Genomic DNA, 26,071 nt, shown 5'->3' on the forward strand with positions numbered 1-26,071 from the left:
CTAGCTGCAGCGAGATGATTGGCCGCCTGGTCTGTTCTCAAATTCAAAACTTGCGACTACGTTCTCTGGTTTTAAACGTTATTTCGACGCAGCTCAGCATCACTTACACATGGATGTAATGTTACTGAATCGCCGTTCATTTAGATGAGTAATAAACATGTCGTTTAAAGTCGCGAAAGCGGAGTGTTTGGACTTTAGTCCAACATTTGATTCTCATTGTAGTCGCGATAACCCCGGCAAGGAAAACAACTCTTCAATTCCCGTGCTGAGTTTGATTCAGTTTTCTAGGTCTCCTTTCTTGTCATTTGGGACGATCAAATTGGGATCATCAAAATCTCTGCCTTTACGGATCGAAAATCCCACCGAGGATGCAACAACGACAGTCATTGTGGATAAAATTTCAGCATCCAAAGGCTTTTCGGTTGATCAGAAGTCTTTTACAATACAAGTAAGTTAGCGTTAACAAAAAATGTGTTTAAACCTAGTGAGCTTTCCAGCTTAACAAAACAATATCGTGCTATGGGAATGAGACGTTTGTGTTGTGATGTTTATTAGTGTATGCATTTAATAGGGTTTCTAAATATTGCAATATGTATTTCATAATACACCAAGAAATGAAAATAGTTATTAATTCACTTAACCTGTTTATATTTCTTTGTTCTGTGGGCAACATTCAAACGGTATGTGTCTAAATATGAGCATATTAACAATAACTTGGTGTGTTATAGATTACAAAACCACAAGAGAAGCATTGGATATGTGGACATTTATGTCAAACCTGATGGGACATATCTTGACACACTAAATTTGAATATGTGCATATGTGTGAATATATGCAGTCTTTTATGATGCTTTAAAAAAAAATTATTTTTGGAGCTTGACAGCTCAGACAGTATTCACTTTCATTATATGGAAAAGAGTTGCATGAACATTCTGCTAAATATCTCATTTTGAGCTCCACTGAAGAAAGTAAGCTATAAGTTTGGAACAGCATGAAGGAAAGTTATTTAAAAGTGCATTCTCTATTTTTCAGCCTGAAGACAGCATTATTTTAACTGTCACTTGGACCCCAGTGGAAGAAGGTGGAGTTCGAGAACTCCTCTGCTTAGTTGCAAATGGAATTGTCAAACATCAAGCCATTTTGCTTGGGAAAGCAGAGGCGACGAAAAAGAAAAAAGTAATCTCTCTTTCTTGTCTCTCTCCGATTAATTTTTATAGTTACCCTATTATGTAATTTTTAAGGTTCCTAATATTGTTTTTGGAGTCTCCTACAATAGGTTTACATGCATGCATGGTCAAAAAAACACTTTAGTTTTCTTAAAATATGTATTTAATATCACTTAATTTTCCAATGATTCTTATGCGATTTGTTCGAAACAGTTAAAAGATTCAGTCTCTCTAAACCCCTCCTTTACGTGAGTCTACTCTGCTCTGATTGGTCAGATGGCCCAGTCTGTTGTGATTGGTCTACCACGTACAGCGCATGTCAGAAATGATACACCGATTGCCATAGTTCTGGATTTGGAATGCTCAATAGAAAATATAAACGTCTATTATCTATAATCTATTATTATCTAATTTAGATTAGAGAAGCAGTCGTTAGTAAAATGCGTAATTCTTGGTGGGGTCAAATCGTTTATGGCCGGCCATTGTAGAACATAGGTGGGAATTATTCAAAATGTGTTAGCCGTCATGGAAGTGGAATTCAAATTACTAACGACTCGCTTAGGCTGTTCAGAGTTGAGTTTTTATTTTTAGAAACAATAACTTTATTTATTGTGCACATTCGGCTTTACAACTTGGCAAATCGTTTACATTCATATACAGCTACATTACATACTGCATGAAATGCAATATTGAAGTTGTACACAGAGGATGTGTGTTCTTAGGATAATGTTGAGTGCTAATGAATTTTTGTTTTGCAGAAATCCTTATGGGATTCAATTAAATCCAAGAAGGGTGTCCCAGCACCCTTAAGAGAGAAGAAAGTGTCTTCAATGCCAATAAAGTCTGCAAATAAGACATTTCATGTCTCTCGCCAGTCGCAATACAGAAAAGATAGAACATCCAACCCGTTGTCTCCATTAAACCAGGAACAGTCTGCCTATTGCTCCAATGCCAGAAGAGCGAATGCACCGCTCTCCACTCCTGAGATGTCAAAGCCTGCTTTTGTAACAGAAAAATTTGATAATTTGCATTTGCAAAAGAACTCGCCAGTGGTCGTCTTAGTACCAGCAGAGAGATTGTTGGACACACCTGGTAAAAAGGATGTGCCGTTTTCACATAAAGCAGATTGCAAAGAAATCACGAGGGTTTTGAATAAAACACTCTCTCCTGCCTGCACTTCAGAGAGGTTTGGAAAGCCATTGTGCTTTCAGAGTCCACTTCCAGTGATTGGACAGTTTCCACGAGATCCAAGTCGAGAGTTAGAGAAACCGTCTCTGACTATAAAAGATGCTCTGGATGTTATAGGATCAGATCTGTCGCATGCGGTGAGTCCACCTAATGCTTGCTCAAGCTTCGATTTTTCAGATTCTCTCGAGTCTCAAAAACCAGATCCAGAGACTTCATTTAGAGCAGCTGCGGTCATTTCACCACCAGTTGAAGGTGCTCACCCAAGGTTGACGTACTGTGTGAAACCCAACAAAGTCATAGGCCTTGAATCAAATCTTGGTGCATTAAGGCTTAAGGCGTTAACTTTTAGCAGCACTACAGTCACCATGTCAAATAAAGTGGATGATACCATTGTTCCTGATGGTCCCAAGAAGTTTCCTGTGAATTCTACCACAGTGACCAAAGGCAAAGCAGAAGCCTCTGTCAAGAGTCCAGCCTTGCGTAAGAAGAAAACCTCCAGGCGCAGGCTGTTGGAAAAGACCTTGGAGCTCTCAGAACCTAGTAATGCAGAATCCAACACAAGTTCTCCTGACAGTATCTCCACTTTACCTGTCATTAGCTCAGATTCAAGTCCAGATGTGGCACTAGAGCCCAGATTTCTTGTAACTTCAATACAGGTTACAAAAGAGAAGCCAACCTCAAAGTTATCCCCTCCTGAGCAGCTTTTGTCCTCTATATCCCCAATAAGACCTCCGGTTTTGCCTTCTGTTAGTAGCTGTCCATCAAGCGGTCTGGAGTCTGCAGCTGGTAACGTCTCTGACGAAGTGCAACCAGGTCTTAATCAGGACCAGTTTCCTGTGGAATGCAGTAAGTTTGTGCAGAGCAAAAAGAGAAAAAGTGATGAGTTTTTAAGAGCTCACTCGGAAGACAAGTCAAATGTCCGAGCAAAAAAGAGCCGTGCTCCGTTACATGCGACAGAAAGACCAAGCCATGAAAAAACATTCACTTCAAGGACCACATCTGGACAGCAACGAAAAGCTAAAGGTAAGCCAAGTGTACTTATTTACGCATGTCATACAACAAATCTAGTATGCATTATAAAATACGCTCTGCTGTACATTATTTGAGACATTTGGACAATCTTTTTAAACCTCTTTTTTTTTTTACAGCTCCTCCAAGCTCAAGAAAGTTCACAAAACCTCCACCAAAGAAATCCTCTCCAAAAATGACTCCGAAAGGTGAGAATACATTGTGTTCCTCCTTTTTAGAATGGCGTGCCTTGAATTCGACTTTGAATAACATACCGGAAGTTTAGTGGAAATACCATTTTAAATGTATTTGACTGATATAGATGGCCGGTCTGTGAAGTCACTGAGCAGCTCGAGTCGAAAGCCAGCAAGGATCGTGGCTGTAGCGCAGGCCAATCTGACTTTTATGATGCCAACACAGACTGGTATGTTTTTACAGCAATATTCTCATCATTTTTGTTGTATTTTAAGAGGTATAGTATCTTACATTGTACAAAAAAATCCTGACAGCCATACCAAGACATCCACTGCCATTTGCTGCAAAGAACATGTTTTATGACGAGCGATGGATTGAGAAGCAGGAGCGGGGCTTCACCTGGTGGATGAATTATGTTCTCACTCCGGATGACTTCAGAGTTGCTACAGAAGTTACCAAAGGTGGGCGCTTTTGTTTTCTTTCGTATACTTCGAATTGGAAACATTTTAAGTCATTTCAGTAGCGTTATTTTAACATCTTTATTCCATTTATTGTGTCTTAGTGAATGCATTATCATTAACTATGGGGAACGACAAATTCAACATACCCAAAGCACCAACAAAAGAAGAGATGTCCTTTAGAACCTACACAGCCCGCCAACGGCTGAACCGTCTTCGGCGAGCAGCTTGCAAGCTTTTTACGTCAGACACGATGGTAAAGGCCATCCAGAGACTGGAACTGGAAGTGGAAGCCAAGAGGCTCCTTGTGCGAAAGGACAGACATCTCTGGAAGGACATAGGTATGAGATGCAAAACGATATTTATGGTTTGTCATTGTGAGTTATGCTTTTAGGGCATGGCAATCTCTTTGCACATCTAACTGATTGTAATTATTTATTTATTTATTGTCTTCAGTGTCTCATGAAAAATGCCATAATGTGTAAGCAGATATTTAAGAAACATAAGTTAAGATACTTGTATATCTGAAAAACAATGCTACAGTCAGTTATTCTCTTTTGAAAATGTGCGTTCCGGGCCGGAATGTCGGTCTCTGTTTTGGCTTGTGAAATCCGCCCATTGCCAGTTTACCCAATTGCATTTGCCAGTTGGCGAAAAACATAGCACAATTCATTTAATTCATCATTAAGTACACTCATTACTGTTGGTTTTGTCAATCTGGCAACCTACATGTGCACCAAGACTGAAGAGAAGGGGCTGGGTAAAAAAACCATCTCCAATATTTTGAATTAGGACTGCATTACCTAGTCCAACCACTCGGTGTCAATCCTACAAACAACACCTTTATTGGACTACTTTTATTTGTGTCTTATGGTGAATCCTTTTCCCTTTTTTTACCTATTATGTTTATCTCTCAGGTGAGCGTCAGAAAGTTGTCAACTGGCTGATATCATACAATCCGCTTTGGCTGCGAATTGGACTTGAGGTATTTTCTTTCCTTTGTGAAAACGCAATGTTCATTTGTCTGCTCGCTGACAATATTATAATTTTTTTATTTCATTGGCTACACTGTGATTTCATGTATGAAATATCTCTTACCCATTCCGTGTTTCAGACAATCTATGGAGAGCTAATATCACTTGAAAGCAACAGTGATGTCATGGGACTGGCCATGTTTATTCTTGGACGTCTGCTGTGGAACCCAGACTTGGCTGCTGAGTTCAGGCATGCTAAAGTGCCCCATTTGTACAGAGATGGTAATTGAATTGATTTTATGAAATTAATTTATAGATTTTCTTTTTTTATGGTGTTTATTATTATCTCTTACTTTTGCAAGAAGTGTGTCACTGTGTCTTCTACAACAGGTTCTTTATTTTTCACTTTCACTCATCAGGCCACGAGGAGGCGCTTTCTCGCTTCACTCTAAAGAAACTAATCCTGCTGGTCTGCTTCCTGGATAAGGCCAAAGAGTCCAGACTGATCGAACATGATCCTTGTTTGTTCTGCATGGATGCTGAATTTAAGGTTTGTGGGTCTATGTATATATTAAACCGGGAATAAAGGTAGCATAAAGGCAGTTAAAACAGAATAAGCAATTTCACAATAGCGCACTTTTTTATTTTTCTGTTCCTTTCCAATAGTCAAGCAAAGATCTGCTCCTGGCGTTCTCTCGGGACTTCCTCAGCGGTGAAGGCATTTTGTCACGGCACCTCAGCCACTTGGGCCTAGCTGTATCCCACGTTCAGACACCTCTGGATGAGTTCAACTTTGCCGTGAAGAAACTTGCTGTTGACTTGAGATGTGGCATTCGTTTGGTGTATGTTTGATTTGCATGTTTCTTGTTCATGCATCTTAATGAAATTGTTGTTACACAAGCCAATATTTTGATTTGAGATTTAGAAAGCTTATATATATCTATCTATCTGCACTAAATGTTTCTGTATTCATCTTCAGACGGGTGATGGAGCTCTTCACTCTGGACTGGACTTTGTCTAGAAGGCTGAGGATACCCGCTATTAGCCGCCTGCAGAAAGTGCACAATGTTGATATTGCTCTACAGGTTCTAAAAGACAAAGGAGTTGATCTTAGAGATGAGCATGGTTAGTTTCTTGATGTGAAATAACTAACAGTGCCTTTTAGAATCTGAATGAAAAAAAGTAGTCTGAATTTGCCTTGATTTTTTTGAAGGAGCGAACATCGACTCCAGAGACATTGTGGATGGACACAGGGAAAAGACCCTAAACCTCCTGTGGAAAATCATATTTGCCTTCCAGGTATCGATCAGGGCTGAATAACACATCTTCCAGTCACTTTTGTATGACTGATGCTTATTTTAATATCTTCTGATGTGATATTGTATGTGTGACTGTTTTAAATATTGATCTTACATTCTGATGCACTTTTATCTCTATAGGTGGAAGTGCTACTTGATGAGAATCAGCTCAAAGAAGAAATAAGTTTCCTCAGGAAAACGTGGAGGACAAAACAGAAGCTGGCCTCATTAATGTCTAACAGTGGGGTTGCAGTGACCAGGATGAAGGCGAGACAAGCATTTGAACATCCCAGCCCAAAAGTGACGCTGCTTATGGACTGGGTCAATGCAGTATGTGAGTTCTACAGTTTAAAGGTGAGTCACATTAAAGAAAGCGTTTGCTCGTTTATTCATGCAATAGAGGTTTGTTGATCCAAACTTGTATTTGGTTTTATATTGCAGTATTGCAGTGTTAATAATACTTGAGTGTATAAGATATCCTGCATTGGATCCTTCTCTGATCAGTACCTCTCCATTATTTTTCCAGGCTGAAAACTTCACGGTGTCATTCTCAGATGGTCGTATCCTGTGCTACCTCATTCATCATTACCATCCTGGTCATCTCCCTGCAGAAGAGATTCAGCAGAGAACAACACAGACCATTGAATGTGGCCATCGTGGAAGAATGGAGCTTAATAACTCTTCAAGTGACTCAGACTGCTCTTTTGAAAATTTGACCACAATACAAACTGGTACTTTGAATAAATGCCTTTTTTTTTTTTTTTTTTTTTTTATAGATGAAGCATTCCAATAATAGTGTGGTAATTTATAAATTTTATCACTAAATGTCTTGGAATGTTTTTTTTTTTTTTTGTGTGTGTGTGTGTTCAGAATCCCCGTTAGTGGATTTCAGAGAGCTACTTGAGAATGAGAGAAGTAACTTTCAATTGGTGAACACTGCCGTGTCTTATCTGGGAGGGGTTCCTGCTATGATAAATCATGAGGATATGTCCAACACCATCCCAAATGAAAAGGTAAAAATTATTGTAATCCCCTTCCACATTTTGTTTTTATATGAAGGTATATTTAATGCATATTGATAAATTGTATATATATATATATATATATATATATATATTTATTTATTTTTTACCCAGGTGGTCATGTCCTACCTCTCTTTCCTCTGTGCCCGTCTTTTGGATCTCCGCAATGAAACGAGAGCAGCCCGGGTCATCCAGGGTGCATGGAGGAGATACAAGCTACAGAAGGACATTGAGCTTATTCAGGTAAGGGTACAGTTTTTCTACTTTGTAAAGCTGCTAGGAACCTTGTTATGCTTAGATTGTTTTTCTGATGTTGAATATGCTCTGCATACACAGCAAAAGAACCTGGCTGCTACTAAAATCCAAGCTGTTGTGCGGAAGTTCATTTTGCGAAGAAGATTGATTCAGCAAAATAAGGCAGCCATCAGGATCCAGACATTCTGGAGAGGATATGTTGCACAGGAAAAGTTGAGAGTGCTGAAAAAAGAGAAACATTTTGCTCTTCAAAATGCAGCTGCAACTACAATTCAGGTATTATCAAGATGATATGTAATACAGCTCATCCTGTACTTTTCTACCTAGTTAAATAATAATTTCAGCAGTTAGTTAATTAATAAATCAATTATGGATTGTCTTCTAGATAGCTAATTTTAATTTTCTTGTCCTCCCATAGAAATCATTCAAAGCTTGGAGGATTCAAAGTCTCTTAAAGAAAAACCATGCCGCCTCTGTGATCCAAGCAGCTTTCCGCAAGTGGCATGTAAAAAAATTGCTGGAAAAAAATGCTGCAGCCTTGCGCATTCAAGCATGGTACAGAATGCAGTGTTGTAAGTCCCAGTATCTGGATATGAAAAGGAAAGCCGTTTGTGTTCAAGCATGGTTCAGAGGTCACCTCCAAAGATGCAAGTTCCAGGCTTTAAAACAAAGGCGTGATGCTTCAATTGTCATTCAGAGTGCATTCAGGGCCTACCTTGTCAGAAATCGCATATCTAAAATGAAGCAAAATGCAGTTTTGATTCAGAGGTGGTATCGAGCCTGCATGCTAAGAAAAGCAGAACAGAAGAGGTATGTTAAGATTCAACTGGCAGTTCTCACTCTGCAAGCCGCTTTCCGTGGCTGGAAGGTCCGACAATCTGTGGCCCAGCACCACCAAGCTGCACTTCTGATTCAAACTGCTTTCAGGCGGTTTATGGCCCAAAGGCACTATTTACATTTAAAAAGATCCACAGTTGTTCTGCAACAGAGATTCAGAGCTAAAGTACTTGGAGGCAAGTTACGACAAGAGTATATGGCTCTTAAACTCGCTTCAGTGACAATTCAAGCAATTTGGCGAGGACGTGCTGAGAGGAAGAAGATCGGTCAACTTCACAGATTTGCCAAAATCATTCAGTCGAACTACCGCAGATATGTGGCACAGACACGGTTTTTGGAAATCAAACGTGCTGCCATAGTCATTCAAAGACATTACAGAGCCTTTAGAGATGGACGGAAAGTGTACGCAGAATACACTGAAATTAAAAGAGCAGCCATTGTGCTACAGAGTGCTTATCGTGGCAAGAGAGCAAGACAAGAACTGCAGAAGAAAAACAAAGCAGCAACTTTGATTCAGTCTGTGATAAGAGCACATTGTTGCCGTCAGAGGTTTTTAGCTCTAAAACGTGCTGCTATTGTCATTCAGCACCGGCATCGGGCTTTAGCACTTGGACAGTTTGAAAGAAGCCATTACATCCAGTTGAGGCAGGCAACTATAACTCTACAGGCCATATATCGGGGTTCCAAAGTGAGGCAAAATCTGAGACAAGAGCATCAAGCCGCCACTATCATTCAAGCTCAATTCCGAATGCATAAGGTACGCATTGCCTTTCTTGCTGCAAAGTGTGCAGCTATCATCATACAGCAGCAATACAGAGCCTACAGAGTTGGCAAATGCATGCAAGCTACTTACTTGCAAATGAAAAATGCTGCTGTAATTATTCAGTCAGCATTCAGGGGAATGAAAGTTCGCAATTACTTAAGAAAATCTCACCAAGCTGCAACAGTGATTCAGGCACGTTTCCGTGGACATTCCCAACTCAGAAATTACCAAAGACAACAGTGGGCCGCATCAGTTTTACAGCAGCGATTCAGGGCAGTGATGACCAAAAATGCTGTCATGAAAGAATATATAGCCATAAAAACAGCTGCCATATGTATACAGTCAGCTTTCCGTGGAATGATCGTAAGAAAGCAAATTGCAGGAAGGCACAAATCTGCAAAAATCATCCAGAAGACATATAGAGCATACAAGCAACGCCGTGATTACCTTACTCTCAGAAATGCCACTATTCGTGTTCAGCAACAGTACAGAGCAATTGTAAGTGCAAGGCAACAACGCAAAAGATATTGCTCCACGAGATCAGCCGCCATCACTTTGCAGTCTATGTACCGAGGGATGAGGGTAAGGAAAGAAATTGACAGAAAGCATAAAGCAGCCTCTGTGATTCAGGCGATGTACAAAATGTACAGAACTAGAATGCCATTCCAAGCTATGAAACTGGCTGCATTGGTCATACAGAGGCAATACAGGTGCCATCTACTGAGAAAAGAGGCAAGAGAGAACTTTTTGAAGCTACGGTGTAGTGCTACTGCAATTCAGGCTATTTACAGAGGAAATCGTACACGCCGTGACATTGCTAGAATGAATTTTGCAGCCAAGGTCATTCAAAGGAAGTACCTTGCCTACAAACAGAGAAAGCGCTTTTTGTCCATCAGAGCTGCTGTTGAATTCTGTCAGCGACACTATCGATCCGTTTTGGTAGCAAGGGGCGTGCGGAGAGACTATTTTGCCAAGCGCCAAGCTGTTGTTGCAATCCAGGCATTTTTCAGAGGAATGCAGGTCCGGCGACAGATCCGAAAAGAGCATGAAGCTGCAACAATCATTCAGTCCCATGTGAGAAAGCACATCCTCAAGTTCCACTTCCAGCGACTTCGGCAGGCAGTCTGTACTGTTCAGCAACGTTTCAGGGCTAACAAAATGATGAGACGAGAGATGGCAGCACTGCAGGAACAGAAGAGTGCTGCCTTGATTCTGCAAGCAGCTTATCGTGGCATGAAGTCCAGACAGACTTTGAAGCAAATGCATCAGGCTGCCACCAGTGTTCAGGCCACCTTCAGAGCTTATAGTGCTCGTAAACGTTATTTAGCCATGAAATTCGCTGCCACAGTCATTCAAAGACAATACATAGCCTTCAGAGATGGACGGAAGGTGTACGCAGAATACACTGAAATTAAAAGAGCAGCCATTGTGCTACAGAGTGCTTATCGTGGCAAGAGAGCAAGACAAGAACTGCAGAAGAAAAACAAAGCAGCAACTTTGATTCAGTCTGTGATAAGAGCACATTGTTGCCGTCAGAGGTTTTTAGCTCTAAAACGTGCTGCTATTGTCATTCAGCACCGGCATCGGGCTTTAGCACTTGGACAGTTTGAAAGAAGCCATTACATCCAGTTGAGGCAGGCAACTATAACTCTACAGGCCATATATCGGGGTTCCAAAGTGAGGCAAAATCTGAGACAAGAGCATCAAGCCGCCACTATCATTCAAGCTCAATTCCGAATGCATAAGGTACGCATTGCCTTTCTTGCTGCAAAGTGCGCAGCTATCATCATACAGCAGCAATACAGAGCCTACAGAGTTGGTAAATGCATGCAAGCTACTTACTTGAAAATGAAAAATGCTGCTGTAATTATTCAGTCAGCATTCAGGGGAATGAAAGCTCGCAACTACTTAAGAAAATCTCACCAAGCTGCAACAGTGATTCAGGCACGTTTCCGTGGACATTCCCAACTCAGAAATTACCAAAGACAACAGTGGGCCGCATCAGTTTTACAGCAGCGATTCAGGGCAGTGATGACCAAAAATGCTGTCATGAAAGAATATATAGCCATAAAAACAGCTGCCATATGTATACAGTCAGCTTTCCGTGGAATGATGGTAAGAAAGCAGATTGCAGGAAGGCACAAATCTGCAAAAATCATCCAGAAGGCATATAGAGCATACAAGCAACGCCGTGATTACCTTACTCTCAGAAATGCCACTATTCGTGTTCAGCAACAGTACAGAGCAATTGTAAGTGCAAGGCAACAACGCAAAAGATATTGCTCCATGAGATCAGCCGCCATCACTTTGCAGTCTATGTACCGAGGGATGAGGGTAAGGAAAGAAATTGACAGAAAGCATAAAGCAGCCTCTGTGATTCAGGCGATGTACAAAATGTACAGAACTAGAATGCCATTCCAAGCTATGAAACTGGCTGCATTGGTCATACAGAGGCAATACAGGTGCCATCTACTGAGAAAAGAGGAAAGAGAGAACTTTTTGAAGCTACGGCGTAGTGCTACTGCAATTCAGGCTATTTACAGAGGAAATCGCACACGCCGTGACATTGCTAGAATGAATTTTGCAGCTACGATCATTCAAAGGAAGTACCATGCATACAAACAGAGAAAGTGCTTTTTGTCCATCAGAGCTGCTGTTGAATTCTGTCAGCGACACTATCGATCCGTTTTGGTAGCAAGGGGCGTGCGGAGAGACTATTTTGCCAAGCGCCAAGCTGTTCTTGCAATCCAGGCAACTTTCAGAGGAATGCAGGTCCGGCGACAGATCCGAAAAGAGCATGAAGCTGCAACAATCATTCAGTCCCATGTGAGAAAGCACATCCTCAAGTTCCACTTCCAGCGACTTCGGCAGGCAGTCTGTACTGTTCAGCAACGTTTCAGAGCTAACAAAATGATGAGACGAGAGATGGCAGCACTGCAGGAACAGAAGAGTGCTGCCTTGATTCTGCAAGCAGCTTATCGTGGCATGAAGTCCAGACAGACTTTGAAGCAAATGCATCAGGATGCCACCAGTGTTCAGGCCACCTTCAGAGCTTATAGTGCTCGTAAACGTTATTTAGCCATGAAATGTGCTGCCATTGTCATTCAACGAAGGTTCCATGCCACAAAGGAAGCGAAACAGCAGAGAAAGCATTTTCTTGAAATGTACCATAGTGCACTTGTTCTTCAATCATGTTATAGAGGTCTTAAGGTTAGAAGGCAACTACTACAACAGCGTCAAGCAGCTGTCTTGATTCAGTCTCATTTTAGGAGACACAAAGAGATGGTTAAGTTCCAGGCCATGAGGTTGTCAGCTATTATTATCCAGGGCCATTACAGATCATACGTCAAGGCTAGAGCAGATCGGGAGAACTATCTACGTTTACGAAAGTCCGCCATTGTCCTTCAAGCAGCTTTTCGAGGATACTCTCTAAGGAGACAACTGGCAGAAAAGCAAGAAGCGTCCATCATCATACAGGCTGCTTTCCGGATGTACCAGCAAAGGTCAGCATTTAAGAGACAACGCTGGGCAGCAAGGGTCCTCCAACAGAGATTTAGAGCTCTGAAACTTCGAGACAAGCAGTTGCGTAGATACAAGAAGGTAAGAAATGCCACTGTATGCCTGCAGAAGTCTTTCAGAGGGATGAAGGGGAGAGAATTGGCCAGACAGAGCAAGGCTGCAAGAACCATCCAGTCCTACCTAAAGATGGCTGTCCAACGACAGCGTTTCTTCAAAGAAAAGGCTGCAGCAATCACAATTCAGTCTGCGTACAGAGGCCATTGCGCCAGAGTTCAGCATGCCAGGATGCAAGCAAATGCTGCTGTCATCCAGAAATGGTACAGATCACTTAAACTGGTCCAGAAAGATCGGAATGGTTTTGTTGCTCTTAAGCAAGCTACGCTTACCTTGCAATCTGCCTTGCGTGGCATGCTAGCGAGGAGGCTTGTAAAAAGAAGGCGGGCTGCAATCAAGATTCAGTCTGTGATGCTCATGCATTTACACCGCAAACGCTACTTGACGCTTCGCTCAAGTGTCCTGCAGTTGCAGGCTCATTACAGAATGTTTGTGGCCCAAAGAAGATACCGCAGGTTGCAGGCAGCAACTGTTACTCTCCAAAAGCATTACAGAGCTCATAGGGCCACAGTGGAGCAGAGGAACAGTTATCTAAAGGCACTCCAGAGCATAAAGATCCTTCAGGCTAGAGTGCGTGGACACATTGAGCACAGAAGATTTCAGAAATTGCGTGCAAGTGCCATCACAATTCAGGTATGCATCATACTTGTATTCTGTCTTGTCATTTATTTCATCCTGATTCACTTTGGAAATTCAACAGAAGTGACTAGGAGGCTTAACTGGGAAGGTCAAAGTTTTTTTCTTACCCCGAAACAGGCACATTACCGAGGAATGATTGAAAGACGCAGGTTTCAGCAACTCAAGGAATCTGTTTTGGTCATACAGAAGTATTACAGAGCTTTCAGTTTCTGCCAGAGAGAGCGTGCACAGTTTCTTCAACTGCGAAAGTCTGCTGTTGTGATACAAGTAAGCATGTAACAAAAAAAAAAAAGTTATAGAATATATATATTTTTTTTCATTGAACCGCTAGCATGTTAATGCAAACATCCTGCTTCTATTTCTGTTTATTTAATATACACTTTTGTGTTTCTGATAATGTTCCTGTTTGAGATTTTTGGATTTAAGTGAGTAGATTTGATGTTCATGTTATGTTTGTCTCTGGTTTGCTTCAGACAGCATTTCGGGCTTATCAAACAAGACAACACACTGTGCGAGCACAGGCTGCTCTGAAAATTCAGGCCTGGTTCCGAGGACGCATAGCTAGACGAAACTACATTTTAAAACAAGCTGCTGTTGCAACCATTAGTCGGTGTATTCAAGCAAGACGCCAACGTTCAAGGTAACACACAAAGAATATTATATTATTTCCTATTCTGCTTTTAAATTGAAGAAGACACAAGAAGTCACATGGCCATGTATCATCCTCCTTTTAAGATTTCTAGCAGTCCAGCGCAGTGTCCGAGTCATTCAGCAAAGATGGAGGGAAACTCTAATCACCAGAAAACAGCATGCCGACTTCCTGAGGTTTAGAAAATCTGTTATATACATCCAGGCGCTATGGAGAGGTCAAAGAGTTAGAGATTGCATTCAAAAGGTACTTGTTCTTTTTGTGAGAATACACGTTTCAAATTTTTTATTTTTTATAATTTAAAGAAGAAACCAGTACGATGTATAGTTGACATTTTTGAGGGTTAATACTATAGAAAAGCACAAAGTTTTTCAGTTATTGTTTTCAGCTTGTTAATTTTCATATAAAAATATGGCATGCAGTTGCATTAAACAATGGTATAAACATCATTAAATGTAAATTGTGATATCGTAATTAATAGTCGCAATTACAATTATTTTTGTCATAATCGTGTAGCCCTATTTTATATTAGGGGTGCTCCGATCACGATCGGCCGATCGTTATGCGCGTCTCGTCTGTAAAGCCGGTTCTCTAATCAGCGGTTAATTCCATCAGGTGTGTGATTTCACATAGAGCAGCTTTTACTACACAGAGCCGTTGTTAATAGAGAAGATGCGCAAATCCACTTCATTTTCAGCGTTTATTGGCGCATCTTCTCAGTTAACAAGGGCTCTGTGTAGTAACAGCTGCTCTATGTGAAATCACGCACCTGATGGAATTAACTGCTGATTAGAGAACCGGCTTTACTGACGAGATGCGCATTAACGATCGGCCGATCGTGATCGGAGCACCCCTATTTTATATATATATATATATATATATATATATATATATATATGTATATATATATGTATATGTATATGTATGTGTGTGTGTGTGTGTGTGTGTGTATGTGTGTATATAAAAATTTATTTCAATAATATGAGATGTGATATTCAACATGGCAGCCTTCATGATGCAACCTGCACCATGTAGCATAAATCTTTTTTTAGGCTACTGACACAACTAGTCTTTTCATGCAAGCGTACATGATTTTCAACATTTATTTAAAGAACTATTATTGTCTTTGTGTCAAACTATTTAATGAGAAAAAAAAAAAACTGTCACCAGTTTGTATAAATTCCGGTAAGCAAAACTGACTTTGTGCAACAATTACATCACTTAGTAAATACACACTGTCTAGCTAAAGTTTGTTATTTGGAGATAAAAAAAAAAGTTTCAGGGAAACTGTTATCAAAGTCCATTTATTTATGAAGGGACATGTGATCCTGTGTAATTTTGCCTGTGTTGCCAAGTATTTATTTTGGTCTGTTGGGCATTGACTGGGTTTATTTTTGTTATTTTATTTTATTTTTTATTTTTTTTCGATTTCCCTATTACTGTGAAGTGCTACATAGAAAACCAAATGCTTTGACTTCCAAACAACCGCTGAAGCGATTGAAACAATCCTACTATTCACAAATGTATTTTGACACAAATTTTGTTTAGCAACTTTGTGAAATCATCACCTAAGCCTTGAGTCAATTTTTTTTTCTTCGCAGCAAATAACAGCTACTGTGAAGATACAGTCAGCTTTCAGAGGCTTTAGCCAAAGACGTCGATATCGCCAACAGAAGGATGCTGCCAGAATCCTACAGCACCATTTCCGAGTTTTACGCCTGGCCAGAATTAAAGAAGAAAATCGAAGAAGACGACACAATGCTGCTGTTTATCTTCAGGCTTTGTGGCGCGGTTGGCTTGCGAGACGACAGGCAAGTTATCTTTATATTTATGAGTAATGTTATAATTGAGGCTGTGATAATTAAAGTAACTGTTAAGCAGCCAGCTAATTGGAGTAGGTTACTTAATGCCCATCCCTGATTCTTTAGTAACTGAGCGGACTCCATATGCTAAAAGTTAATCAATATTTCAATGTATTAACCTGTGCCCTTTATAGGTAAAAGAAATGGCTTGTGCTGCAAGACGCCTCCGTTTCACGGCTGCTGTTTACCATCATCTCTGTGCAATAAGGATTCAGAGAGCTGTGCGAGCACACTGGGCTCTAAAATCCGCCAAGAGGAAGATCTCTTCGGTCCTTTACATCCAGGTACATTTAATCATCAAAAGAACGAAAAATTCTTAATTGCATAGTGACTTTACCCCACAACCCATGACAGACACATAATAATATGTGATTCCCTGGGGACCATTTCTTACCAAAATGTATGCAATGTCCATGTGCACCGAATTTAAAATCATTACTGCCCCACTTTTCTAGCAATGTTTCAGGGCAAAGCTCCAGAGAAAGCGATATCTTAAAGACAGAGGAGACATCATCAAGACCCAGAAGGCAGTGAGAACTTGGCTTCATCGTCGCAACAAAGCTGCCGCTACTATCCAGCGTGAAGTAAGGAAGCTGCTTCTGAGACGCCGCAAGGAGAAACTACAACGTGGAATAATAATGGCACAGGTATGGTGTCTTAATTTAATACATGTAAATTACTATTTCCATTGGACCACAAAAGTGTTAATATAGGTGTTGGAAGTGTTTTCAATTTTAGGGGTGAACCACTGTTAATTATGAAACAAAATTTTTATAATGGGATGAATTGTTTTAAGGCACTCTGGAGGGGTCATTGTTCAAGAAAGCATCATGACACAAGCAAAGTCGTTTCCATGAGGCGTCGTCTCAGGGAAGTTAATCGAGGGGTGAAGGAAGAGGACAAGCTGTGTAACAAGACCACAACGGCGCTAAGCTACCTGCTCGGATTTCAGAATTATGCGTACATTCTCGCAGCCTTGAAACATTTGGGTAAGAGCTTGTTTTTAAAGTTAGGAGGCTGGCCGTTTCGTAAAATGATAGCTCACGTTATCGTTTTGTCATGGTTCAAGAAACTGCCACCAGACTTTCACCAGAGTGCTGTGAACGTCTTGTTGAAAGTGGAGCAACGCGCACCATCTTCACTCTGATAAGGAGCTGCAACAGAAGTGTGCCTTCAATGGAGATCATCACATTATCCATTCAAGTCCTTCTCAACTTGTCAAAAGTATGTTGCCTTATAATTAAGGAGTTAAGGTTGTTAATCTGTATTAAATCACCTCATATGCTGATTAATTCCAAATACCGTATTTTTCGGACTATAAACCGCACCTGAGTATAAGTCGCATCAGTCCAAAAATACGCCATGATGAGGAAAAAAAACATATATAAGTCGCACTGGACTATAAGTCGCATTTAATTAGAACCGAGAGAAAACATTACCGTCTCCAGCCGCGAGAGGGCCCTCTCGCGGCTGTAGACGGTAATGTTTTCTCTGTTCATTCCCATTTAATTTCTCTTGGTTCATGTCAAATTAATTTTGATAAATAAGTCGCACCTGACTATAAGACTCAGGACCAGCCAAACTATGAACAAAAGTGCGACTTGTAGTCCGGAAAATACGGTAACAATGTTGATGTTTTTTAATTTCAATGTATTTTTCAGTACAACAGAACCACTGATGCAGTTTATGAGGTGGACAACTCTGTAGAAACCCTACTGGATCTTCTGCAGATCTACCGTGAAAAGGCTGGAGATAAGGTTGCAGAAAAAGGAGGCAGCATCTTTACCAAGACTTGTTTTCTCTTGGTCCTCTTAGTCCAGGATGAAAGAAGAGCAATGGTGGGTGTTCCTTTCAAGCAACTGGTTTCAAAAAAAATAAAAATAAACTCAATACAGCCCACCTTGAACCTGTAGCCTTTTAATGTCATGAAAATAAAGTCATGAAAGCAATCGTTTCAATGTCTTTTTTAAACAGGAGGTCCGAAAGTTTACAAAGCTTTTGGATCGCATTCGCAGCATCTACCGACTCACCCTTCGAAAGTACAAGATGGATGCAGAGAGAAACAAAGTCAGACAGAAAATGAACACCTCTCTCAATGGAAGTTTTCTCCTCCAAGCCACTCCTCGAAAATCAAAACCAGTGGCCAGGTATGGAATTATCCACTATCTATCAAACCTTTCACCGTAGTCTTTAGTCTCCCACCAACCTTCTGATTTCCCTCAGGTTTGCTCCAGATTGGGTTCTACGGCGCGACAAATTAAAGGACATTGTGGATCCTCTCCGTGCCATTCAGATGCTGGCTAACGCTCTGGCTATCGTGCCTTGAAAATATTGCAGCAAGAAAAAAGTTATAACAAAGTGTTTATTTGTTGCTCAGTATTGTAAATACTGTGTTTTTGTATGGTGTGTATATATATATATTTTTTAAACTTTGTTTTATCGAATTGTTGTGGATGCCTGTTTTATAGATGCATATTTGGGGTCTGTGCTGAAAGAGGGCACAAGTTAGCTGTGAGATTCTGTATATACAAGTGCCGTCTGGAATTGATTTCATTTAAAGTGCTGTAATTGATTATTAAAAAGAACCAGATTACACACATGTTCTGGTGTCCTTTTTGACTGAAATAACCGAATTAGAACAACATGAGTGAGTAAAATATATATATATTTTTTTTTTTTGGTAACTCTTCCTTTATCACAAACAATAATTATATTAGGTTCCACACCAATAGAAAAAATAGCTATGTAATATGCAGGAGAACATATGGTTTATATGACCATGACTTCAAAATAGACTCTCAGGCCTGAAAACCCTTTCAAGATTTATTTATACTGTAGATAGTTAGTTTCTGCTTCCTAAACATGACATGGAAGGATGTTAAGCAAAATTAAAATAATTATAAAGACACAGGGTGTGTTTTTATACAAACATTTAATTTAAATATTTGATTTACACCGATAAAGTGTCAGTGACTTTTGTGCTGGGTCTATGAAATGCAAGATACTTACAAGTATCTAACACACTTATAGTTTACTTATTCCATCAATGCTTTTTGGAATTTTATTTATTTTTATCAATGGAACTTCTTTATTAATGAAGTGTTGATATGTAAACCAAGGCAGAAGCATGACATCCGTTCGTTTTGTCTTTAAATATTTGCCTGTCTTAAGTTGTAGATTGTGTGGATGAATTAATGAAAAAGTATATTGTTTGTGTGTTAATATTAGAGGTTATGCAATTTAATCTATTTTATTCCATTGGTAACACATGTGAACAACACTCTTCAGGGTTTGAAGAGTCTAAAAATAATTGATTTACTTAGTTTACTTAAACTTGTCAACTAGAAGTGCAGACCGTCTTGAATTCATCTGAACATTTTACATGGCTAGTGTGAATACTCATCTGACCAGAACGGTTTCATTCCAGTTTCACTCTATATTATAAATTAGTAACTCATACACATTATAAATGTTTCCTGCAGTATCTAGGAAAAATATAGAGTTAAAATGGTTCATATTTCAACATATTTGAGAATTTTACATTTAGTATTTATTTAAGTTTTTGTCTGTTTGTTTTTGTTTTTCTGGCAAGAAATCCAAAACAGAAAAAAAAAGAAGGTAAAGATCATTTTTTATTTTTTTTTCTTAGTAGTACATCTGATGCTATACTTAATGCTTTATTCTCACAATCACTTACACTCAGGTAAAGTCATCACTCCATCATTACACTGTTGTCTCAGGGGAACACCTACTGAAAATTTGCCCCTTTGACACGCAAAGGTGACGTAATCATTATGGGGTGCGAACATCTTTTGGTGATTAACATAGGCCAAGTCTATACCTCTTCTTTCCATTTCCTCTACAGTCACTGTACAGGGCTCTGAAATAAACCCAGCATGTTACAATCAGTGTCACAATATACATTCATGAACTAATCATCACACAACTTCAACTACAAGATTGCATCATGATGTGTTTATGGTGAAGAGTGCTCATACTTACTTAAACAATTAATATTCCCTCTCCATTCTCCTTGATCACAGGTCAAGAAACTGGAGAAAGGTGGACGCAGATCCAATCTGTATTTACTAAAGCAGCTGTATTCAACTCTCTCTCCTGTAGTGTATTCATCTTTTTTTAGTTCTATTGTATCTGCATCATTCACGTCTGGTGGTGGTCCACAACTGGTGGTCTGACCTAAAGCGTAGAACATGTTATAAATGTAATAAACATCACTAATTTGAGAATGAGGTAATTTGTCGGACTCGCAATCGAAGGGTTGTGAGTTCGAGTCTTGGGCCGGCAGGAATTGTGGGTGGGGGGAGTGCATGTACAGTTCTCTCTCCACCCTCAATACCACTACTGAGGTGCCCTTGAGCAAGGCATTGAACCCCCAACTGCTCCCAGGGCGCCGCAGCATAAATGGCTGCCCACTGCTCCGGGTGTGTGTGTGTGTGTTCATGGTGTGTGTGTGTGCACTTTGGATGGGTTAAATGCAGAGCACGAATTCTGAGTATGGGTCACCATACTTGGCTGTATGTCACTTTCACTTCACTCACTTCAAAATCTGCTGCAGAATTACTCCAAGTCAAGAGAAACTTGCATGTCTATTTATGTGCCAATCTGCGTACATATTATATGAGCAAAAGTGATGCTTGTGTTGCATTGTCTTTCCAGAATTTCATTTGGAAATTTCATTTCAAATGGTTCAATGGACTTGTTTCTAAGAATATATTTGTGAGAAGGTGGATTCAGATTCATTATTTTAAATTTTTCTTGCTAATATCTTTGCAGGGATGGGCAGAATTTCAAATACATGTATTTGAAATGCAAAGTACTTTCTTTTGTATTTTGTGTTTAAACTACAAAAATACTAAAATTAAATATATTTAATGTAAAATACACAAAATATTTTATGCCAATCAACCTATTAGACTGCTGATATCCCGTTTCTCATCTCTGCTGAAGTAATAATACAGTCTATACACATGCTGGTCATATGGAGTTTCACATGTAATCTCTGAAACAAGATTTACATGCTTTTAATAACATGCAATAAATTAATCACCAAATCCAGAAATGTTTCTCTATAACCTTACCTGCACAAACAGGCTCATTGTCCCATTCTCCATCATCTTTGCATGTAAATGTTTTTCTGGATTCTTTAGTAAAAAAGATCCAGTGTTTTTCAGAGCAGGTGATCTCCACACTTTCTCCAGCTCTGAAAATAATCTTTCCATCTGGGTTGATCTTTTTTACTCCAGTTGTGGTTGACTTCAGCTCACAGGTTACCTCTGTACAAGACATAATTATGTTGTATTTAAGTGTAAACATAGGCCAATTATGTACAGTATGAAGGGTTTTAGGTTTTAAGATGTTTAACCAGTGTTTAGTTAATCATATTTTATTTGAAGTGAAGCAACAAAAATGTGTTTTCTGTTGTTTAAACAACAAAACTTAGTTTCTTTTCCTTTTTTTTCTAAATAGCATCATTTGTTAGTTTTTGATTTCGTAATACTGAGGACATGACATCACCCTTCAAGAACAATTCTGAAAGATAAAAAAAAAAAAAAAATATATATATATATATATATATATATATATATATATCACTAATTCAACTAAATCTAATGTTTTATGGGAGGGTCGGTATAGTGCAGTTGCACAGAAATACTAAACTGATTTTCATTCTAGAGAGCATTTTGTATTGTTTAATTTTTTTTTTTTTTTTTTTGTATCTAGATTCTTGCAGTTCATGGTTGAAGTTGGGCCACATTTTTTTTAGACTGTTGTCAGCAAGGAAATTTGGCAATAACAAATCTTAGTATTAGCCAGATGTCATTTTTTATGGCGCTGAACCATAGAAAATGTTATAATGAAATATTATTAATGTGCTTAAAGAAAATGACATTCTGTTGAAGCATGTTTGAAAGTTTCTGAAGAGTTGCTTGTTCTCACTGGGAGAAGTCTTTAACTTATGTTTAGTTGTCTGGGATAATTTTATATTTTTCTATATTATAATATGGTAAAACGATTTGGATTACGGTGTTTATTCTTGGAAAACTCGCTAACAGAATATTATTTCGTAACTTTGTGGTTGCTATATTGTTCTCGATGGTTGCTTCTCGGCCCAAATCAATATAGTCTGAAGAGCCGATGAGTTGTGAGCCAATTTGTGCGTATATTTTAATGAGCAAAAGTGATATTTGAGATAATAATATGCGGGCAAATTATTCTTTTTACCTTCTGTGTGTTTTTCTTCACATTTAGGAAAAGTGCCGCTCCATTCTCCGTTTGACTGACAGGTGATTTCTCTCTGTCCTTTTAAAATCAGTCCTTGTCCAGTGCATGAAAATGTTAAATTATATCCAGGTGTGACTGGACACTCAAAATCAGGGAATCGATCCAATCTGATGTTGTTCTCTTTTGTGTTTAGAAGACATGTTACATCTAGAGAGAGATTAAATACTAGTCATTACAGTCTTGTCCATCTGGACTTATTTAATCATTCATCAGAAGTTGTCATTTGTATATAATATACTATAAAACAATTCTTAAATACTTAGGTATATTATTGCAGTATTTCTTCATACCTCCACATTTTGGATATGCATAATCCCATTTTCCATTTGAAAGACATTCAATTGTTCGTTGGCCGTGCATCTTCAGGTTCACATCTGTGCATCGAAAAACTAAAATATGTCCAGGTTTATAAGGTGGAGCCTTACCTGGATTTCCAACTACAATCTCAACATTGATGAGCTGTTCACCCTCACAGGTAACTTCTGTAGATGAAGAAAAAAAAATCAATCATTATTAAAAGAAAGCTTTTATAGTTTTACTGGAATAAAGCAGAGCAGAGCAGTTTAATGACAGCTAACTTTACTTCAAATTTAGACCTACATTTGGGTTTTATGGTCAATGAGCTTTCATGGAAAATGAACAGAAACAATATATGAATTCAGACAGGCATCATAAATGAAACATGATTTATAAACATGATATTATTATATATTGTGCAACAAATTGGATGCTTAAAACATCTGGTTTTGAAATCTGCGAAATATTGTGTTACCTTGAGCATTTGTTGAGACACTCATCATCATTAATAGAAGAAAGAGAAATATCTTACAGTATTTCATTTTAAGCTGTAAAACATAACAAATGTACAGTTTCCAATGTTAATATACTGTATAAACAGTATTGACTGAATCACCTACCAAAAATTTAGTCTTTAAAGACTGATTCACTTTCCTTATTTAACACAAATCAATGCAAAGATTTCTGTAGTATTAAACATAAATTAGTACTAATGAAAACCTCAGATTACCTGTTTTCCAAAAGCTGTATTCATGAGCAGTCTTGAGCGCTGATGATATGAATCTTTGAAGCCTTCTCTCCGCCCCACCAAAACAGGACTCTGCTCCAACCCCTCAAAAATGATTAGTTGAAAATTTGCCACTCCTCTTCACAAATTCATGTTCCAGTTCAGATGGCTGACTTCATTTTGTAGTCGAAAATGCAAAGCGGCTCAATAATTTTATGGGCTTAATCGGAACAGAACTGTACTTTTTTGCCCATGTTTGTACACTAATAATTGCTGAATGTTTTATTTTGAAGAATCTTAAAAGTAAGTAGACTTCTCTGCTATGTAAGTACAGAGCAGTCATTTTGCATGGCTGGCATGCTTTTTTAAAAGATGGTGTTATAGCTCCAAAAAATAAGCACAGAAAGCATGCCAATACACATTAACGCATATTAATATTAAATGGTCCATTATTTATGTATTGTTGCTCTGTCTCATGTAATTCATGGTCATATATATATATAAGCATGTCAGTGGTAAAATTTGTAATCAGCAGAAAACTTGCTGCCCCTTTGCCCCTCTGACACATAAAGGTGATGTGATAATTATGGAATGTGAATATATTTAGTTGATTAACATAGGCCAAGTCTATTCTTCTTATATTCATTTCCTCCACCGTCACTATACAGGGTGTCTTATATTATTACAAATATAGGGGTAAATGTACCCCTTACCACATTATTATTATTATTTTTTTTTTTGTATTGGAATCTTGTGAATTGGCAAGTGAACTTTGTATTAAAGGTTTGAGAAGACGCATATAATGGTGAGTGTGTGCTTCACACCAACGATTTATAATCAAAATCATCTTCACAGTTTATTTAAATTCAAACGCAAAGATAAACTTCGACTTACAAGTTCAGAAGATCTTGATGCTCAATAACCCCCACTTGACGAACTGAAGCTAACGTTACATGTGTTTCAATCTCTGCTACAAAGTTCACCATCAATCGAAACTCTTTTGTTTGTTTGAAAGTTTGTTTCATTCCAGTTATTAATGCCACCCAAGTAAAAACAACAGTCCAAATTGCTGGGACTAATGGAGGAAGTAAGAGAGCTGAAGCTAAAGATCAAGGAGATGGACAAACTAATTGGTGACTTAGAGAGACGCGTTTATGATCTGGAACAATATTCTCGGATGGATGATTTAATCATAAATTGTCTTACAACAAGACATCAAACTTTTGCCAGTACTGTAACCAGAGAGAAAAGGAGAGGATGCCAAAACGAGCGAGCAGTGCTCATTGGAAAGAGAGATTGTCCAGTTCTTTCAAAGTAAAAATATGGAAATACAAACCAACACGATCTCAAACTGACATAAACTTCCCACAAAGGAGAGGAAAACCAAGCCGGTAATTGTCTTATGTTTCACTAATAGAAAAGCCAAAACAGAATTACTGAGACAAGGAAGGAAGCTGCGTGGGTCAGATGTGTACTTGAACGAACATCTAACTAAACAAAACACACACGCCGATATAGCAAGGCAGGACGAATCTTAAAGAAACAGAACAAAATTCAAGCTACATGGACGAGGAACTGCAAGGTATGGATTAAGTTGAATGGATCACCTGAGGTAGCAAGCAACATTGTGGTAAGAGAGCTCAGCTGTTGAATGAGAAGATTCTTTATCGTGGAAATATGTTTTTGAGTTTATTAAAATATTTTTCACATTAAGAAAGCATTTCAATGATGAAAACCTCCTTTTGGAACTTTTGTTTTTAAATGAGTGTTTACGATTGACCCCCCCCCCCCCCCCCCCCCCCCCCCATTATGGGCCCCTGTTACTCTGTTCCATTATTACCCTCTGTCCAGTGCCCCTGTCTTCAGGCAGCTCACAGCATTTGACTGATGATGAATCAGAAGCAAAAAATACCAGAAATTCATAAATTGGATACCCACGAGAACATTTTTCACCATGCCATTTGATCCATTTATTACCATTACATTTGCAGATTATTTTAATCTGAGAGGCATAGCCAAATACACATTTGTAGTCAAATCTGTCACCATCAGAGTAGACTTTTATTTTTAATTCTTTGAGCTTTCAGCAACAAAAAAATAAATAATAATTTAGTAAATTCAGAAACATCAACAATGAAGCATATCCAAAGATATATATAAACATGACTTGATTTCATTTTCCCCAATCTGTTAATCTTTAACTGAGTTAATATTTGTCAGTTCTAGGCAGGACTTTTGTGTGCTGCGTGATGTTTATTTAGGATCACATAGGGGTATTTTTTATGTGAAAAAGATGTTTGATTTTTCCAAATTCTGCTGCTGCTGATGATCCAGGTCCAGATTTGCAATGATTTATTTTTTATTCATTACATAAAAGGAAATTATCAGCAGTTATTAATAATTTATGTGAAAATTGGATTGAAAAAAAAAGAAAAAACAGAAGACACCATAAGGAAATACATGAATATGGAATATTTCATATCCTTTTATGCAATAATTTTTCTTTGTAAACTTTGTAAACAAACTGCAGTTTGAATTAGTTTAAAAGTCTGCATATATACAATATGTACACACACACACGTTTGTTTTTGTGAAAAGTGGGTTCATCCCATAGGCGTAATGGTTTTTATACTATGCAAACTGTATATTCTATGGCCCTACACCAACCCTAACCCTCACAGGAAACTTTGTGCATTTTTACTTTCTCAAAAAAAAAAAAAAAAAAAAAACTAATTCTGTATGATTTATAAGCATTTTGAAAAATGGGGACATGGGTTATGTCCTCATAAGTCACCT

General features: G+C 38.6%; 2 protein-coding genes across 22 annotated transcripts in view; one reads left to right on the plus strand and one right to left on the minus strand.

Moving 5' to 3' along the window:
- The first annotated feature begins 67 nt into the window (after positions 1-67).
- Positions 68-18,547, plus strand: aspm (assembly factor for spindle microtubules). 2 transcript variants are annotated; one of them, XM_052539520.1, is made up of 31 exons: positions 68-448; positions 1,034-1,177; positions 1,926-3,378; positions 3,504-3,572; positions 3,686-3,787; positions 3,873-4,019; positions 4,121-4,357; positions 4,934-5,001; positions 5,131-5,272; positions 5,410-5,540; positions 5,657-5,832; positions 5,970-6,115; positions 6,204-6,289; positions 6,430-6,642; positions 6,815-7,019; positions 7,159-7,301; positions 7,425-7,553; positions 7,647-7,841; positions 7,984-10,185; positions 11,938-13,431; positions 13,555-13,704; positions 13,911-14,077; positions 14,173-14,332; positions 15,688-15,897; positions 16,083-16,232; positions 16,404-16,595; positions 16,745-16,937; positions 17,018-17,172; positions 17,610-17,786; positions 17,923-18,095; positions 18,172-18,547. In XM_052539520.1, the coding sequence occupies exons 1-31, from the start codon at positions 158-160 to the stop codon at positions 18,272-18,274; spliced, it is 9,603 nt and encodes a 3,200-aa protein (XP_052395480.1). In that variant the 5' UTR covers positions 68-157; the 3' UTR covers positions 18,275-18,547. The 2 variants fall into 2 exon arrangements, with proteins under 2 accessions (XP_052395480.1, XP_052395479.1); XM_052539519.1 differs by having other exon boundaries at positions 69-448; positions 7,984-13,431.
- Positions 18,548-19,612: 1,065 nt separating this feature from the next.
- The window catches only part of LOC127943228 (complement factor H), a 123,093-nt gene continuing 116,634 nt past the window's right edge, over positions 19,613-26,071 (minus strand). For 16 of the 20 annotated variants that reach the window (XM_052539542.1, XM_052539538.1, XM_052539543.1 and 13 more), the window contains 4 exons: positions 22,192-22,269; positions 21,048-21,242; positions 19,951-20,145; positions 19,613-19,828 (listed from right to left, as the gene is read on the minus strand). In XM_052539542.1, the coding sequence (XP_052395502.1) occupies positions 19,638-19,828; positions 19,951-20,145; positions 21,048-21,242; positions 22,192-22,269 (659 nt within the window). In that variant the 3' untranslated portion in view covers positions 19,613-19,637. The remainder of the gene's footprint in view (positions 19,829-19,950; positions 20,146-21,047; positions 21,243-22,191; positions 22,270-26,071) is intronic. The other 4 variants (XM_052539532.1, XM_052539524.1, XM_052539531.1 and 1 more) reach the window with 3 other exon arrangements.

The sequence above is a fragment of the Carassius gibelio genome, chromosome A22 (assembly GCF_023724105.1).
Source record: "Carassius gibelio isolate Cgi1373 ecotype wild population from Czech Republic chromosome A22, carGib1.2-hapl.c, whole genome shotgun sequence".
NCBI classification, from domain to species: Eukaryota; Metazoa; Chordata; class Actinopteri; order Cypriniformes; family Cyprinidae; genus Carassius; species Carassius gibelio.

Coding starts and splice junctions, on each gene's coding strand:
- aspm (XM_052539519.1), top strand. CDS start 158: ATGTCGTTTAAAGTCGCGAAAGCGGAGTGTTTGGACTTTAGTCCAACA. Junction 13,432..13,554: donor CAAGTGCCATCACAATTCAG/GTATGCATCATA, acceptor ACCCCGAAACAG/GCACATTACCGAGGAATGAT. Junction 17,173..17,609: donor TCCTTCTCAACTTGTCAAAA/GTATGTTGCCTT, acceptor TGTATTTTTCAG/TACAACAGAACCACTGATGC.